The 18,568-nt window shown below is 38.7% G+C and overlaps 1 protein-coding gene and 1 pseudogene across 4 annotated transcripts in view; one reads left to right on the top strand and one right to left on the bottom strand.

Moving 5' to 3' along the window:
* The window catches only part of Chd2 (chromodomain helicase DNA binding protein 2), a 122,001-nt gene that overhangs the window by 37,765 nt on the left and 65,668 nt on the right, over window positions 1-18,568 (top strand). For all 4 annotated transcript variants that reach the window (XR_012443857.1, XM_074061626.1, XM_074061625.1 and 1 more), the window contains 8 exons: window positions 593-693; window positions 1,597-1,641; window positions 1,803-1,981; window positions 3,774-3,898; window positions 6,802-7,018; window positions 9,477-9,566; window positions 10,398-10,588; window positions 16,917-17,105. Coding sequence is in view for 3 of the 4 variants with exons in the window: in XM_074061626.1 (XP_073917727.1) it covers window positions 593-693; window positions 1,597-1,641; window positions 1,803-1,981; window positions 3,774-3,898; window positions 6,802-7,018; window positions 9,477-9,566; window positions 10,398-10,588; window positions 16,917-17,105 (1,137 nt within the window). In the remaining variant the exon portion in view is untranslated. The remainder of the gene's footprint in view (window positions 1-592; window positions 694-1,596; window positions 1,642-1,802; window positions 1,982-3,773; window positions 3,899-6,801; window positions 7,019-9,476; window positions 9,567-10,397; window positions 10,589-16,916; window positions 17,106-18,568) is intronic.
* Window positions 11,784-12,945, bottom strand: LOC109685521 (large ribosomal subunit protein eL34-like; annotated as a pseudogene).

Here is an 18,568-nt window from a genome sequence, read left to right as displayed (position 1 = left end):
TCTGAGCTTTTGACTTGATAATCTGAATGTAGAGGCATCTATAGTTCAGTTTTATAAAGTTGTGACCTGAAGACGATATATTTTATATGTTGTGTGTGTGTGTGTTACATGCATTTTGTGGACAGCTGCTGAGTTTTTAGAGTTAATATTATTAAGTGGTTCATTGAGCATTGTTCACACGTTGTCTTTTTAGTTTTGACAGTGAGGGTGTGAGGTTTGTAATTTGTGGCCACACAAATACAGAGCAACACTGCAAGTGCATGCAGGATTTGAATTTTAGCAGCCTGAGTCCAGAGCCCATCTCGAAAGCACCTTATTTTTCCTGTGGTTAGGCGGGGATAGCTTAGATATGAAGAGTTAGTATTCTTATTTATGATATACTTGAAACCAATTTCAGTTCTTATACAATTTGCAGAAATTATTTAAGGTTGTGTTTTAAAAATTGCAGACCTAAATACTAATAAAGCTTGCTATACTGAAGGGACAGGTGGAAGCAAGTTTCATTTTCTGCCTTGGAATTTTGCCCTGATATATGTGTATAGAGTCTCAAAATCTAATTGGTATATTTCTTAACTTTTTGTCTTCTGTCTAGGTTAGGGAAGGTTTCTCCTGAAGATGTGGAGTATTTCAATTGCCAACAGGAGCTAGCCTCAGAGTTGAATAAACAGTATCAGATAGTAGAACGAGTAATAGGTAAGTACATGGAAATGTAGTTTGGTCATATATAAACTGAAAGAATAATGGCTTTTGGTTTTAGGATAATGTAAATGTGCATTTTGTAGGTGTACTTTTTGAGACTAGACAGATGCTTAGTTTTATTTTAAAGTTTTAAAGGAAAAGCTAACAAGATTTGCTCATCAGTTTGGGTGTGGGGGATGAGAGAGAAGTGTCAGGGATAATGTCAAGGTTGTTGGCTTCAGTATAGATGAGAATAGAGGCATCATTTGCTGAAAGGTGAATGAACTGATTTTTGGAGTGAAAATCAAGAGTTTAGTTTGTGAGACTTGTAACTTTGATACACTTTTTGCCATCTAAGTGGAGACTGTTTTGAAGGGTAGAGCATATGTGAGCCTGGAGTTTAGGACTCTTAATCTGCTCTAGAGATGTAAAGTTAAAGCCTAAAATTTAACGAGGTCATGAGAAATAGAGTATGCACGGTGAGAGGAAGTAGTTTGAGAATATTCCAACCTGTGGAAGTGGAAATGAAGCCAGCAGAGGGGACTGGAAAAGAACAGTCCCTGAGCTAGGAGGAGAGCAGAGCAGTGGAGGTGATTCCCCCACTGTAGTGGAGGAAATGGTAGTCAGGACGGCAAGGACTGGGGCTTCACTGTGAATTTGGCAATTGGTTTGGCATTACTGACCCATGAATTAGTGGCAGTGCTGGCCATATTGGAGTGGGATCAAGAGAGAATGAGAGGGGCGCTAAGTAAAACAGTGCTGCAGTGGCGTTTTCTTCTAAAAGGAGCAGAGAGAGAGGGAGTCGAGACCAGTTTTTTTCTTTTTCTTTTAATGTGAGATAGGAGGGCATGTATTCTCATAAAATCTTTCTCTTTTTCTTGGTATGGTTATAACTTCATTCTCCTTGCATTTGTTTAGCTGTGAAGACAAGTAAATCTACATTGGGACAGACAGATTTTCCAGGTATGCAGAGATCTCGTTTAGAAATGTTAGTTGGCGTTTAAGAATATTTCATGTTTGGCATGTTACTTAAAGTTTGCCATATGGTTTTCATTGGTTACATATAAAAACAATGTTACTCTCACTTTCACATGTTAACCTATAAATTTTTATATATGAAATAGCTCACAGTCGGAAGCCAGCCCCTTCAAATGAACCTGAATACCTATGCAAGTGGATGGGCCTGCCCTATTCAGAGTGTAGCTGGGAAGATGAAGCCTTGATTGGAAAGAAATTCCAGAGCTGTATTGACAGCTTCCACAGTCGGAACAACTCAAAAACTATTCCAACGAGAGAATGCAAGGTGTGGTGATTGTTGGTTTTTGGTTTTTCAGGGGAAAGATGTACCAATACAAGAGGTTAGTTATAGACATTGAGAAGCAAATATATTGCAGGAGTTATATGATTGTCATTTTGAAGTGAAAGGAGATGACTTAAGAGTGAGGTTGAATAAAAGTAATTACAGCAGAAAGGTGAGTTATATAATGGCTTTGCTGACTAATTTTTTAACATGTAAAATTATATTATGGGGAATACTAGAAACTAGGCACTTTAAAAGAGAAAAGATAGGAAGGGGGGATGTCTCTGAATTCTACAACAGAAACTAAATATACTGGTTTTTTATTTGCTAGATTGGTTATAGAAATCCTTTTCCTTCATTGGAATTTGTCCCATCTGGAAAGTAGTATACTTGGATTTTCAGAGTAATAAACATATGATATTCATGTTAATGACACTAAATGCCAGTTTGTGAAAGCCAGCTTGTAATTACAGGTCATTGTGTGGTAGAGGTCAGAGAAGTACAAAGGTAGAAGTCACTCAACTTCCTGTCACTGAAGGTGTTAAGAGCAAACTGGTGTTTGAACTGCTTCTAGCCCTTGAAGAATAGATTGGTGCTTGATAGACCAATAAGAAGGGGCCCAGGGATTTGCCCTCCCATGAAAGGTACCAAGAGAAAGATTTTTGTAGTAGAAACTAGCAGAGGAGGGAGAGAGAGATGATGTTGGTGAGTTGAGTGCATTTTCATCAAAGCATGTATGTCTTGACTCCCTTGAAGGAAGGCCATTTTGACTTTTTCTTAACAGCTAATGGTGTCTACTGAGTAGGGCAGCAGGGTGAGAGCAGTGTTTTATTTAGAAAGCTTCATCTAATGGCAGTGTGTAGGAGACTGGTGCCAGAAGATCTAGCCAGTAAGATGCCATAGAACATGAATGAAGAATTAGCGTGAAGGACGTAGCTGTGGCATGGAAGGATTGGACGGAGTAGATGGATGGCTGGTGTGTGGAGGGTGAGAGTGAAGAGTCAGTCCATTCACTGCCAGGTCCCTTCACATAGTGTAGTGGAATTATCAAACACTGTGTAGGATAATATTTCTTAGAGTATGCTCCACAGAGCACTAACTTTCAGAAAAAATATTCCCTGGAAAAAATTTCTGTGCTGAATAAGTTTTCTCCTGTAAATTCACACTGTATATACACATGGTTAGACTTTGAAAAGTCATGGAGTAAAGAAATTTCTAACTTTTGGAAACCATTGTTTCCCAGTATGATTTGGCCACAAAATCCACATTTTATGCAAAGAATACAGATTTGGGCTTACCAGAACACTAGTCTTCAAAGCTTTGGTGGTGAAAACAGCAACCTTTCTTTCAGTCAACCACACTTACATAGTTGGAGGCTCGAAGTGGGTGGGTCGTAGGCTAGAATTTCTTAATCTTACTGTGGTAATTCTAGGGTTACCTCTTTAGCTACATTTAACATATGACAGACTTTCCCAGAGGCATTTTGTTTGTACTGCTTACCATAAAGAAACCTCTGTGTGGGAAAGCAGGCAATTCTCACTGCCATACAGTGAAGATGATGTAAAAAACAAAGGGCTAGTTAATGTTGCTCACAAACTTATTTGAGGAAAGCAGCAAGTTAACTAAAAATTACTTTGTTTCAGGATGAACTCTGGGAGCATGGAGTACAGGAAAGGGGTTGGGGTTCATCTGTGAAATTTAAGTTTTTGTGCTTCATCTACACTACATAAATTGTGGCTAACATTTTCACTGGAGCAGTGAGAAAATATTCTCAGACCAGGGCTTTGTTTTTCAGGCCCTGAAGCAGAGACCACGATTTGTAGCTTTAAAGAAGCAGCCAGCATATTTAGGAGGAGAAAATCTGGAGCTCCGAGATTATCAGCTAGAAGGTCTCAACTGGCTTGCACATTCCTGGTGCAAGTAGGTGAAAATATGTTTGAAATTTTCTTCACTGTTTGGCTTCTTTATTGTCAACCTAATTAAGTAAGTGCTAGGGACCCATGAGGACCTTGAATTTGACAGATATGATTTCTCTGTCCATATGGAATGTGTAATGTGAGAAGTACCTTTAATGCTTATGTTCAGATTCCGTCCCCACATACAAATTCGTAATTTGTTTTATAGCAAAGCAAAAACCCTTACTTCAGAATTAAATTAAAACCTAAACTAAAAGCATACAAGTTTTTCCTTAGTTCTGGAAAGATCATTTCTAGTTGTACAGATACATTGATAGTGACTTTCCCAAGTGAACCAACTACCTACTACTCTTTGTCTTATAAAGTTGAGTATAATATTTAATATTTGACTATGAAAATTACTTATTTTGAGGAGTTCGTGTGACTGAGCATGTTTCTTACAATCACTAAACTGCATGAAAAGGATTTTCCTTTCAGAGGAATAATGCATCCTGATCTTTCTAAAAGGCAGAAGTGTAGGTGTAACTTTAAGAAATTGTATAATCTAACCCTTCTGTTTTACAGTTGAGGGTTCTTAGGAGCACAGGAGCCATGCACCTGGTCCAAAGTTAAATAGTATTTTGAATGTGATCTTCGGTTAACTTTTTTTCTTTCCCTTAAACTTTAAACTGAAGAATTAAATATAACTGATAAAGGACCCAAGTTGTTGTTCAGGCCTGGTCACAGGAATGTCCCGTGGTGGTGTGATTTCAGGAAAACAGATTATTTGATTCAAATCATTTTAATCTACATATGTCAACAGTAGTAGTTTCTTAGGGAAAAGAAACAGTAGAGTAACCCTGCTTTTTGCTCAACATCGCGGAAAGGTGGAGGACGTGAGAGGGAAATTATTCAAAGGAATATACTGTAAACTACACAGAAAGTGAGGTGTATGCGAGATTTTTAGTAGTACACACCCTCATTTTTTCCTAGCGTGGTCTACTGTTCTTTTCTGTACTTTACCGCTGAAACTAGCTATGCTGTGGAATACAGTGTATTTTAACTTTTTTTTTTTATCTGTACCTGGTGAATTCTATTGTTGTTCTAGGCAGTTAAGTTGCCTTTAATTTGTATATTACTTTTACCTGTTCTTTTTTTTTTTTTTTAATTTTTTTGGGCACTACTCAGGGCTTTGCACTTACTAGATGAGTGCTCTACTAATTGAGATATGCCATTAGCCCATTTTATATGTTATTTTTAGTTCTCTCTGCTTCACCGGTTAAACTTTCATTACATATGTACGAACTTTCAGTGGCCTTACATATTTATGTATTTATTTTGCATGGTAAGAAGATTATTTTTTAATTTTAAGTGTAGATTGAGTGACATGGCTGTAGTTGAAACGGGGAGGGGCTGGCCTGCTTGGGGCAGCAGCCTCTTTAGTAGAACAGGAGCAAGAATACAAATATTCCAATGTCTCTACCACAAATCCCTCTCATCAGGAATGCAGGAAAGTAGCAGAGCAAAGACCCATACCTCGTCCTGAAGGGAGCAGACCCTGCCTGCTTTGGCCATACCTCCTACCATCCCCAGTTCCAAACAGCGGTGTGCTGAAGTTTCTCCCATCCAGAGAGACATGATGAGCTAGTGTGATAATTAGTCCTCAGGTCTATTTTGGGGTAAAAGGATCAGAAAAGACAGGAAGGAAGGGGTGACGAAGGACTCTCGCCAAGCTTAACTGGGCAGAGCTCTCTCAGAGGAACTGTGTCAGCACCTTCATTCCCCTCCTTCTTAGGCTCTGAAGGCAGGAAGGATTGCCTGTATCAGGCACGTAGAGCTCTGAAGGTAGCAAGTGGGAGACACAGAAGAGCACAGCTGCTGAGTTGATAGATAGCATTGGGGTTGTACCACATAAGCAGCCTGGTATTGGGAGGATGAAGGACACAGACAAAGAGTTAAGAGTAACCAGCAACAAGAGACTGTAACAGAAACAGATGCAGTGCTGTGTGGGTCCTGGATACCCCTAGAGCTTGGGGACACCTAGAAACCACAGCGTAGGGCGGACATTAGTCCAGGACACAATTTTAAAGAATCTTTAATAATGTTTGCAGTCTTATGTCATACACACAGATTCCTAAGTTTTTGCCAAATGGGCTACTTTGTTTCTCAAAGTATTATTCTTTATTTTTTTCCTTATATTTGGACAGGTTTTTTTAATTTTTTTTTTAATTTCTAGGTGAAATCCAGCCCATTTCCTAGAGCACTGTTTTTCAAACTGTGGTTCACAGAACACTGCATCAGAATCTTCAAAGGTGTTAGTCCTCAGACTCCCGAGGCCATTTCCAGATAGTCTTATCCCGAGGGTCTAGGGTGATGTCCAGAAATGTGATCTGCAGCCTCCCCTGCTTTAGACTGGTATATTTAAAATAAACCCTTTGCCCTTGCAGCATGTATGCCTAGGGAATGTGTATACAATGCAAAACAACCCACCATGGCATATAGTGGAATGCAAAGTTACTTGAGAGGAAGGTTGAGGATTCACCAGCAGTAGCGATAGCCATCTGCTCATGTTTGCTGTGGTGTTGTGATGCAAGCTTACATGCTTAGATGCACCTAAAATAATCTGTTAACATGGGATAGCCTGTGGAAGATAATATAATTCAGGGCCTTAAATCAAAATAAAGAATATAGTCTGACTAGATTCTTATAATCTACATCCTGAATTTATAGATCACTTGTTACTCTGCTGCTTATAGCTTCTGTTTATTTCCTTATGTAGGAAGCTTAAGTAATCACAGATAAAGGGGAATACATTTAAGGTTTTCATCTGATGCTTTTCTCTGCTGTCAGCATGAAGCACTGGTATTTGTGCACGTACTTTTTTGGTTAACCCATGCTTGTTTTGTTTTTACTTTTTTCTTGCTGCAGAAGTAACAGTGTAATCCTTGCTGATGAAATGGGCCTAGGAAAGACCATCCAGACCATATCATTCCTGTCCTACCTGTTTCACCAACATCAGCTGTATGGACCCTTTCTTATAGTCGTCCCTTTATCCACCCTCACTTCATGGCAGAGGGAGTTTGAAATCTGGGCACCAGAGATTAACGTAGTGGTTTACATAGGTGACCTGATGAGCAGAAACACGGTGTGTAAACAACAAGAGTTGTGATAGAGTCTGTGTTGTAAATGTATTTTGGAAATTGATCTAAACTGTTCATAGCATTATTAGTAAAGTTTTGAATAAAATTATTTGGACACTGTGCTATCTTAATATTAGTTTTAGATATAAAAAAATGGGACTCAGATATTCTTTAAAACTTATGGATACAGTGTTTTTTAAAGAAAATGTTGGTAGTACCCGTGGAATGGGAATTTCTTAGCTGGACTGCAGTTTTCTCTCTGTGGTTTTTTTTTTTTTGGCTGTACTGGGATTTGAACTCAAGGCTTCACTCTTGTTAGGTAGGCACTCTGCCATTGAGCCCATGGCCCTAGCCCTTGTTGTTTGTCTCTTTCTTTTATTCCCTTCCCTTTCCCTCCCTCCTTCCTTCTTTTTTTCTCTCTCTCTCTATCTTTTGAGATTTATTGAAGCAAAATGTATTTCAAAGACCACTTTGTATAAGACAATAAATTATAATTAAAACCTCGTGGAAAGTTAATATTACTGCTGTTTTACCAGAGAACTATTACTGAAAAGTTGAGTTCTCAGAATTTGTTTCTCAATTTCTTAAGATGGAGAATAGCATAACTTATAAAAAATAAACATAAAACAGTACATTTCGGGGCTGCACAAATGATAATTGCTTGTCTGGTACCAGACTTTAACTTGGAATCATGAATTTAGAATCCAGTGAGGTAAATTTAACTTTGTTTAGCAAATCTTACCTTAATAATGACTTTTTGAAAAGTACCTTACGTTGGGTTCTTTTTTTGTGGGAATGGTTTAGTGTGTTAGTTGCTTTTATGTGTATTCTTCTTAATTTTCATGGCAGTCTTCAAAGCATTTGATAGCCTTTCCAACTGACTGATGAAGATATTGACCCAGAGTGTTAACCATTGTCCCTAGACCAGCTAGAATGTGGCCCAAATGGAGATTGGCCACCACCAAAATGCAAACTTGTTTCTGGAAGATTGCTTGCGGTAAAAGCAAGTTGTCAGGAATTCCTGAAGTTGTAAACATATCTTCATGCTTTCAAATTTGTTTTTTATTCAATACAGTCAGTAAAATTATCTAACTTGGGCTGGGCTTGTAAATTACTCATAGAGAACTTGGCTAGGCATAATAAGAACCACAGCAAAAAAAAAAAAAAAATCGAACTTGATAGACCTTAGTGATTTTGTTGCCTTAATTTTGACTTTCTAAGAAGATAGTAGCTGTTAGCTTCATCAGTTAATTTGTTTACCATTAAGAGAGAATTTTTACAAAAAAACTTAATATGGTCTGGAGCTGTTGCTAAAGTGATAGAGTGCCTATCTCCTGCTTTGCAAGCACAAAGCCCAGAATTCAAATCTCAGTGTTCTTTAAAAAAAAGAAAAAAATTGATGATGAAAAATGACTTCAAGCACTACTTCAAAGGAGAAAGCAAACAGCAGAAATAAACTGAAAAATTGTTAAGCCAGAAAGTTTCTTTGTTGTCCCCAATACTCCTTTTCTTTGGTCTTCTTCCTGCTTTGGTGGCGATCACCTGCAAGCACTTATTGTTACTGATTTCTGGTTTCTAACTTGACAGACTATAAGAACTTTTTTCTTAATCATGTGCATGTATCTCATACTTCAGTATGGATGCATTAGGTTTTTTTTTTTTTTTTTTTGGTACAGTGGCTTGAACTCAGGGCCTTTACTTTGTGCCACTCCGCCAGCCCTTTTTGTGAAGGGTTTTTTTTTTTGAGATAGGGTCTTGGAAACTATTTCCCCAGGCTGGCTTTGAATCGAGATCCTCCTGATGTCTGCCTCCTGAGTAGCTAAGATTATAGGCATGAGCCACCAGTGCCCAGCTTTGGATGCATTAGTTTTTGTGTCCTTTATATTGACTTGTTTTTTCTACTTACAGCAAATTAGATTTTCATCCTGTAAGCCTCTCTTTCCTTTTTCTTGGTGGACACATCTATCTTTTCTGATTAATGAAATTTCTCTCTTAGCCAGGGGGTTTTACTTCTTAATAAATAAAAGTAACGCCCTGACCAAAATTCTGAAGCTGCATTTTCTTAGGAAAATTCTAGGAATCTGGGAAATTGCTGTTTTTTTCAGTCCTAGGGCTTGAACTCAGGACCTCACACTTACTAGGCAGGTGCTTTACCTCTTGAGCCATGCCCCTAGGCCAGAAATTGCTGTTTTAGCTCAAATAACCAGGATTTAATTGTTGATGAATGCATATTCTTGGTCAGATGTTTCAGTAAGTCAATTTATTGGAATTGGACAGTGGAGTATTTACTGTTTAGTGATTAATATTTTAATTCTTTTTACTAGTTTATACTTGGGTTACCTCTGTCAGTTCAGATTATATAGGCTGTTCATTATATTTTGGTCAGAATTATTTTTATTTGGCATGTTCTGTTGTACAACTTGTTTGTAGAAATTATGTCTTAATTACCATTTTGTCTTACAGATACGAGAATATGAATGGATTCATTCCCAAACCAAAAGACTAAAGTTCAATGCACTTATAACAACATATGAGATCCTCTTAAAAGATAAGGTATGTAACTGGGAGCTAAAAGGCTAAGTCTTGTCCAGTGTGACTTACCCAGGTAGTGAGGCTTGTGACTTCCACTTGCTGTGTTCTTTTTCTTGCTTTGTTTTAAATGAACAAACAAAAATTCCACAAAGAACATTAGAAGAATATTGAAAGCAGAAAACAGGACTTGATAGTTGAAGGGGAACTTAGTTTGCCTAGTGTGATTGAGTTACTTAGGGGGAAAGGGCATTGAGGCCAGTAACTAACTACTTGAGATCATGGTTAGTCCTTGGGAACTGGGTTTGCATGCCATTTTGGACATTTCCTATCATGTTGAGACATTTCTCTAGAATAGTTGATGTGAATGGTCTCTGAAAAAAATTAAGCTCTTTAAATACATCCTTTCTACTGTTACTGAGAAATACATGTGACAATAGTAATTGCAAACAAGTTCATTTTGGGTGCCTTTTCGTATTTCAGGGCTGGTTGCAAATAGGCAAGAAAAGGATCTAAGAGGAGAATGGAAAGTCCTGCATTTTTTTTGGTGTTTGTTTCCCCGTTCCACCCCCCACCCCCCACCCCCCACAGCATACCAATTTTTAGGTTCTTGCTTTGGGGCTTGCAGTAATAATACCTGGTAAAAGAGACCCACCTATACGTTTTAGATGATGATGTCTCTTTAGAATAGACACCAGTCTGGCAATGAACAGAATAAATCCTGAGTGGGTGGACAGTAAATGTACCCAGTACCTTTGTGATGGTGTTTGTACAGTGATAGTTAACACTGGAATGCACTTTTGTGTTCTCTGCTGACTTGGTGGCTTGTTCTGTTCTCTTTTGTTTTTGCTTTAGACTGTGCTGGGTAGTATTAACTGGGCCTTTCTGGGAGTGGATGAAGCTCATCGGTTGAAGAATGATGACTCTTTATTGTATAAAACTCTGATTGATTTCAAGTCCAACCATAGGCTCCTGATTACGGGCACTCCTCTTCAGAATTCCCTGAAGGAACTCTGGTCCTTGCTGCACTTTATTATGCCAGAGAAGTAAGCTCCTTCTTTCCTGTGAATTTCTAAAGATGCTAAAATGTCTGAAAAGCTAATGCTATTTAATATTCTTAATAGATCTTGGGGAAAACAGATAGCAGGGTTTGGGAAAAGCAAAGCATTACATGGAGGCAGAAACACTAGTAATAAAATCTTCTATAGTGAGTGACAGAAGGCACAGATACTAGTTACTTAAGGAGGAAAGCATATTGTCCACCAAAAGTTTGAATTAAAGCATTTGGGAAATAACTGTTAGATAGGAAACATGAGACCTTCTCATTATTGTTATAAAGTAATCAATATAATTGAACTCTGTGAGGTAAACAGTTTGACTAGCAACAAAGCATACCGTAAACCAAAATCTTTTGAGGACAGAATTTAATGGTACTGGGGTTTGAACTCAGGGCTTCATGCTTAATAGGCAGGCACTTACCACTTGAGCCATGCCTCCAGCCCTTAAACCATTAGCTTATTAAAGAACTATGAGTCAGGCACCGGTGACTGTAATCCCAGCAACTCAGGAGGATCATGGTTTGAAGCTAGCCTGGGCACATAGTTCGAGAAGCCCTATCTCGAAAAAACCCATCACAAAAAAAGGACTGGTGGAGTGGCTCAAGGTGTAGGCCTTGAGTTCAAGCTCCAGTACTGCAAAACAAACAAACAATGAAATGCCTTTATTATTTTTTTTGGTGGTACTGGGGTTTGAGCTCAAGGCTTCACACTTGCTGGACAGGCTTGAGCCACACATCTAGACCTATTAGAAAGATTTTTATAGGAGATATAGTGCGTACACATAATAACACTTAAGATTACCCACTGATGTGGGTAATTCTTGAGTTTGGAAGAGTCCACTCAGTTTGTCCCCTTGATAATGCTCTGACTCATACCCCTTTCCCATTACTCACAGTGCTTCACCATTCTGGTCACTTTGCTTTCCCTCACACATGCCAAGCTGTGATCATTTAAGCTCTTTCTCCTTCTCTTCACATGCTGTCACCTTAATATTTTTGCCTCTGGTTGCATGACCTCAGACCACCTAACCTAAAGTTGCCAGTTTTTTTTAACCTTTTAATATTTTATTACTCAAAAAAAGCCTTTTGCATTTTCAAAACAGCTTTTTTTCCCCCCTTGAGGAGTTGGAGACTTAATATACTTCATTCGTGCTAGGCAACCAAAAAAAAGCTTTGTGTTTTCATTTAGCTTTCTGACTCTGCTTGTGCCTTCAACACTTTCACAGCGATTTTCTGCTCCTCAATAAGGAACGCACGCTTGACCCTGTCTCGGACACATTTGGCACACATGGACCCAGCACAGGCCCTGCTGCTGACGTGTATTTTTGTTTTAGACACTCGTATAAGGACTTCAGGTCTCACAGCCCGAGCCCCACGAGGTCGGCCTGGGCACACACCACAAGCAGATTTTGGTGCTTTTCCAACCTTTTTGGTATAAAGGTAAACAATTCTATTGCCAGGGGTTCGGGATAGCCTAGTTTTGTTAGAGGCTGTATCGTAGGAAGCCTACGACGGTATGTCAACCGCTGGACCGCTGTGAGTGCCTCTGAACACCATCCCTGGAAGAGCAAGTACCTTGGTCTTGTATTGTTAAACTGTGCATATGAAAATACTAGGGATCTTGTTTGCTTAATTCATCACGGTTCACGTTGCCTACGATAGCACCTGTTAGTTATGTAGTGGACAGGTAAATGTGTTTTTGCCCGAGGCTGGCCTCAGACCTCGGTCCTCTGAACTCCACCTCCTGAGTAAGTGGGATTACAAGTGGTTTTTTTTTTTTTTATTTTTGAGTTTAGAAAAGATTCGAGTGCTAGAAATTGAGTGAGGCCTTTGGAAACTTAATGAACAATATGGAAATGGTCCCTTTTTTTTTTAATAGCTTTATTGAGATATAATTTACATATCATACTATGCACCATTGTATTCAATATTATTTAATAAATTTGTAGTGTTGTGCTACCATCATCATCATCCAGTCTTACATTATTTCCCTTTCCCAAAAACTTCTTCTTGCCTGCTTACTGTTAATCTCTACTTCATCTTTTCAGCCTTTGGCAACCATTAATCAGCTTTTGTCTCTAGATATACTTGGTTTCTTTCTTTTTTTTAGTAGCACTGGGGTTTGAAGTTGGGTTCTACACTTGAGCCTTTCCTCTAGCCTGATAAGGACATTTTCTAGAAGTTTCATATGTGTAGAATCCTAGTTTTTGTCTCTCATTTCTTTGCCTTAGCATACTGTGTTTCTGTTTTCAGATTTCTCCATCTCACAGTGTCTACCAGTAGTGGCTTTCTTACCGGGTAGTAATGCTTCATTGCATGCATGTCCAGTCCCCAGTTGATGGTCATTTTGCATTGCCTCTGTCTGGAGTCATTTTGTCTTTATATGTGCATTTTTATTTTCCTTAGTTACACATTTAGGAATAGAGTTGCTGGGTTTTTTTGTTTTGTTTTTGGCAATTTGTACTTAGCTTTTTGAGAACTTGTTTGGAGGTTCTAGCAGGGGAGCGCAGCTACTCGTATACCCTTGACCGAAGAACGGTCCTCCTCTATCGGGGATGGTCGTCCTCTTCGACCGAGCGCGCAGCTTCGGGAGGGACGCACATGGAGTGGTGAGGGAGGAAGGGGACACCCGCCTAGCCAGCCAGATCAGCCGAATCAACCCTGGCGATCAATGGGGTGACAGATGTCACAGCCAGATTGCCCTCACATCCTGTACTTACCTTTTTGTAAACTGTGCCGTTTTTCAAAGCGATGGAGCCAGTGCACATTCCCAGCTGACATATTGAAGGTCTCACCCACCAGTACTTAGTGCATTGTATGTTTGATTCTAGCCATTCTGCTCGTGGTATATCTCACTATCTCGTTGGTATACGTGGTTTTTTTTTTTTTTTTGTAGTACTGGGGTTTTATGTTTGCTTGGCTTCATGTTTGCTAGAAATATATACTCAAATCTTTTGCATTAAAAAAATTGGATGCTGGGCGCTAGTGGCTCACATCTGTAATCCTAGTGACTTGGGAGGCTGAAATCGGGTGGATCGTGGTTCTAGGGCAGCCCAGGCAAAATAGTTCTTGAGAGCCCATCTCCAAAATAAGCAGAGCAAAATGGACTAGAGGTGTGGCTCAAGCAGTTGAGTGCCAAGTGGGAACCCCTGAGTTCATACACTGAGTCTGCCCCCTACCTCTCCAAAAAAATTAGATTAGGACTGGAGGTGTGGCTCAAGTGGTAGAATCCTTGCCTTGCAAGGGCAAGACCCTGAGTTCAAATCAGTGCTGCCAAAAAAAGTTTGGATGATTTTATTATGGATTGAAGAGTATTGCTTTAAAAAGAAAAATCCTAGATATAAGTGCTTTATCAGTGTATGATTGGAAAATATGTTGTCCCAATATTTATGTTGTCTTTTCGTTTTCTTTTTTCACCAAATCAGGGTCCTTTTTTATTAACATATAGTTTAATACATGATTTTAACTATATAAGATTGCATTTAAATTGTAATTTTAGAGTTGAGATATTTGTTAATACTGCCACATTGACTGTTCCATTCAATAATGTTATGTTGGAGGTTTTTATTTTTTACTTTTTAAAAAAAATTATTAGCATATTGTCATTGTTCCTGGGTACATTGTGACATTTACAAAAGTGCTTACAGCATAACTTAGAGTCACCTCTTCCATCTTTCTGCTTTATCCCCCCCCATTTTGTTAATGTTGTCTTTTGAAGAGAATTGTTTAATTTTGAAGTATAATTTATCAATTTCTTTTTATGCATTGTGCTTTGGATGCCCTATCTAAGACAAATTCGCCTAACCGAAGGTCACAAAGATGTTCTTTACTTTTTGTTTATAGCGTGAGGACCTCAGTTCTTTTTTTCATTTTTATTAGCGTATATTAATTGTATGGGCGTTTCATTGTGCCAGTTTTCAATAGCTTTACATTGTACATTGTACATTGGTTAGATCGCCCCTGCCATCTCCACGCCTTGACCCACTCTCCACTCCACTTAAAGTAATTGAAAGAGGTTTCATCGTTCCATTTTGTATATGTACGTATACGAAGCCCACCCTCCTGTCTATGCCTCTTGAGTGCCTTAATGCCTGGATCCAGGTTTTCTTTCATCTTTGTTGACTTGTCTAGCCTACCAGTTAGTGAGAGGAGAGTATTTTAATTTTTAGCGACAATTGTTGAGTACTTGACTTCATTCAGTTCTTTTTTCCTTACGTACTTTGGGGTCCTTTTGTTTGTTGCATATATATTGGTGTATGTCTTGTAACTGTTAAATGTTTCTGATGTCTGTTGTGTGTGATTTTTTTTTTAGCAGCTTATCTCTCTTCTAGTTGCGGTTTGTGTAGTATAGCTTTTCCATCATTTTACTTTGAGCCAGTTTCTTCCTGTGATCTAAAATGTGTTGGCAGCATGTTAGTTACATATGCCTTTTTATCCAGGCAACAATCCGTGTCTTTTAATTGCAATATTTAATATGTTCACATTTAATATAACTGATGACATGGTTGGACCTGTTTCTGCTGCTTTGCTGTCTGTTTGCCATATGTCATTTATTTTTTTGTTCCTGTTTCAACTTTCCTACTGTCATCTCAGCAGTTGATTTTTAGTACGCCATTTCATTCGGTTAGCTAATATTTTTAGTATTTTAAATCAGTTTCTTACTGGTTTGTCCAAGGATTATGCATTTTTTTTTTTTTTTTTTTTTTTTTTTGTTGGTACTGAGGTTTGGACTCATGGATTCATGCTTGCTAGGCAGGCAATCTACCTACCAATTGAGCCATTCCAACAGCCCCTGGGATTATGCATCTTAATTAATCACAGTCTACATGTTAATACTAACTTAATTCTGGTAAAATATAACAAGTTGGTTCCATTTTCACCTTTTTTCCTTACGTTATAAACCCAAGAATATAGTGGCACAATGATTGCTTTACAAAGATTTGTCTTTTAAGGAAACTTAGAAAAGAGAAAAATATGTTTGTATCACCTTTTATATATATTAATCATTTACAGTGATCTTCATTCCTTTGTATGGATTCAGATTACATTCAGTGTCACTTTTAGCACAAGGGACTTCCTTTTTAGTATTATCTTTACTTGTGTGCGGCTGTTTCATTTGGGTAGGATATTTAAGACCCTTCAGAACATGTAGAGAAACTTACTCATGTGCTGCCCTCGATACAGCTTACAAGCTTAAACTGATTTCTGTTTTCTTGTTGTCATATACATCTTCACTACAGAGTCTTTCTGGGGGAGGAGTCCTCTGTACCCCTTCTTCCAGTGCCATTTTAAAGAACAGGTTTCCTCACTTTGGCTCTACTGTTATATTGATATTTTGGGCTGCATAATTTGTATGTATATACATACATGTGTGTGTGACGTTTTCATTTTGGGATGTCTAGCAGTGCATCCCTATCTTCTGCCCACTGTGTGCCCCAGTCACACCTCCCACTTTCAGAATTGTGACAACTTAAAATGTATCTAGATATTGCCAGATGTCCCCCTTGTTGGGGTGGGTAGGCACTTCACATGCTGTCCTTTTTTATTGCTGTCTTTGTCCTGCTTGCAGCTCACCTGCAGCCTTCTTTCTTCACTAAAGCTACGAGAATCAATAGAGATCACTTGGCTCCAGTCTCTGTTTTAAACCTTCTGTTGTATGGTCTGTAATAAGTTCATCACATGTTATATCATGTACTTATGTCACATGCTTGTAAAACTTTTCAAAGCTGTAGATGCTGTGAAACACAAAGTTGTAAAAGTTTAGAAATAGTAGGTATTATCAGTTTTTAATCTTGCTTTGTAAGAGAATTTTTATGGATATCACTTTATAGTTTTCATACTTGATCTTTCATATTGCAAATAAGAATATGCTGTCTTAAGTGATGAAAATGTGTCTCATACCACACGGCTAGTAAGTGGATGGACCAAAACCAGTCCGTGTTGTTTGAACTTTATAGTCTAAGAAAAGTACCTCTTTGACATAGTTGAGACAAGGGAAAGGCATCCTACATGGCAGAAGCCATGAGGCATGGTGGGCCATCCACGCTCGCTGGAGTAGAGACAGAATGTGCTCTGTTGTTTCTACCAAGGGATGCGTATGCATAGCTGGGGTGGATTCAGTTGGTTTTCCCTTTTTTTTCTTGTTTTTCTTTCTCTCATTCAGGTGTTAGTGTTGGATAAATTTTGTCTTTTCTTATAGGGCAGATTCATTTTTTTTTAACAGGTCCGTCCCCCTATTCAGTTTCTTGTAATTTTAGTTTAAAAAATTCCCTTTCCCCTCTGTATAATTAAGTAGCACTTTTCTATTTCATCCCTAGGTTTGAGTTCTGGGAAGATTTTGAGGAAGACCATGGAAAAGGGAGGGAGAATGGCTACCAGAGCCTCCATAAGGTGCTAGAGCCTTTTCTTCTCCGGCGAGTGAAGAAAGATGTGGAGAAATCCCTTCCTGCCAAAGTGGAGCAAATCCTCAGGGTGGAGATGTCTGCCCTTCAGAAGCAGTATTACAAGTGAGTGAGTTCTTGCTGGGTTAAGCCTCCAGACAGGAGAGCAGTCCCACTCGGCCATTAGACAGGGGAAGGCACAGGTGGTCTGCAAAGCCTTACCACGCATTTAAGTGGAAATTTGGTCAGAACAATAAATACAGGGTAGGTGTGTGGCTTAAGTGCACATGCCTGCCTCGCAAGCACAGGCCCTGAATTTAAACCCCAGTGCCAAGATTATACTTTCAGAAGTCAGTTCTGTAGTTTGAACCCAGTACCCCACCTCCCCCCGAGAGAAAAGATTTTTAACAGTGTTTTATTTACTACCATTGTGGTTTTTAAAAAATTGGGGTGAGTGAGAATTTACATAGTACTTTTCATTATGTAAGAGGTGTGAAGTATACGTTAGTTTTTAGGCTACTGCCCTTAGCAATAAATAGGCCCATGCTGCTATTCACAGCTACTTCTTTTCTGCCACTCATGCACTCATTTATTAAGCTTCTACCATGTGCCAGACGTTCTTCTAGATACTGGGAATGTGAAGATGAATGGAACATGTCTCTACCAAAAACTGTCGTGTGGTAGGGAAGATAGTTTAGGAACAAGCAGTTATAGCTCAGTATTGTCTAAGAGTGGAGGCCTATGAGGTCCTGTGGATGTCCACAAGAAGTGCTTCTGAACTCTGTGCTGTAGGTGAATACTTGTTCCTTTCTAGTGTTCCAAGTGGCATGGTCAACTTATAGATTTGGTTTAGGTTATGTATTACCTTGAAACCAAAATAGTTGTTCTGGGACAGAGGGCGGCACATAATATAGTTGTCATGATATTTCAGATTTTACTCCCTTTCTGACCATTTTGATTTTAGTTATTTATTGTACGTGTGTGCATGTGGTGCTGGAGATCAAAGCAATGGCCTCACACATGCTGGGCAAATACTGCGGTGGTGAGCTGTGCCCAAAGCACCTCATTTGATGTCTAAGAGAATTTTTAGGACTGAGTGTGTTGACATGTGCCTATAATTCTACCTAGGTAGGAGGTAAAAATAGGAAGGAATGTGGGTCAAGGCCAAAGCTGGGGCAAAAATTTAGTGAGACCCCCATCTCAAGCAATAAATAGCTGGGTGTGGTGGTGTGTATCTGTCATCCCATCTACTCAGGAAGCGTAAATATGAAGATCGAGGTCCAGGCTGGCTTGGGCATGAAAAAAGACTCTTACTTGAAAAATAACAAAAGCATAAAGGGTTGAGGGTGTGGCTTAAGTTGTAGAGTGATGTTTAGTGAGCTTCAAACATCAGTAAATACCACAAAAAAAAAAAAATTTCTTTTTTTCTTTTTTATTGTGGAAAAATTAAAATACATTCAAACAGAATATTGTGTACTCACATAACCAGTAATCTACCTTCAGTAATTATTAACCTCTGGTCATTAGTTCATTGATACCTTTTCTTGTATCCTTCTTACTCTGTTAAAAAATAGTTCATGTATATATCA

Source organism: Castor canadensis, chromosome 19 (genome assembly GCF_047511655.1).
Source record: "Castor canadensis chromosome 19, mCasCan1.hap1v2, whole genome shotgun sequence".
Classification (NCBI taxonomy): domain Eukaryota; kingdom Metazoa; phylum Chordata; class Mammalia; order Rodentia; family Castoridae; genus Castor; species Castor canadensis.
The sequence above is the reverse complement of the archived record's forward strand: the minus strand, read 5'-3'. Positions and strand labels throughout refer to the sequence as shown.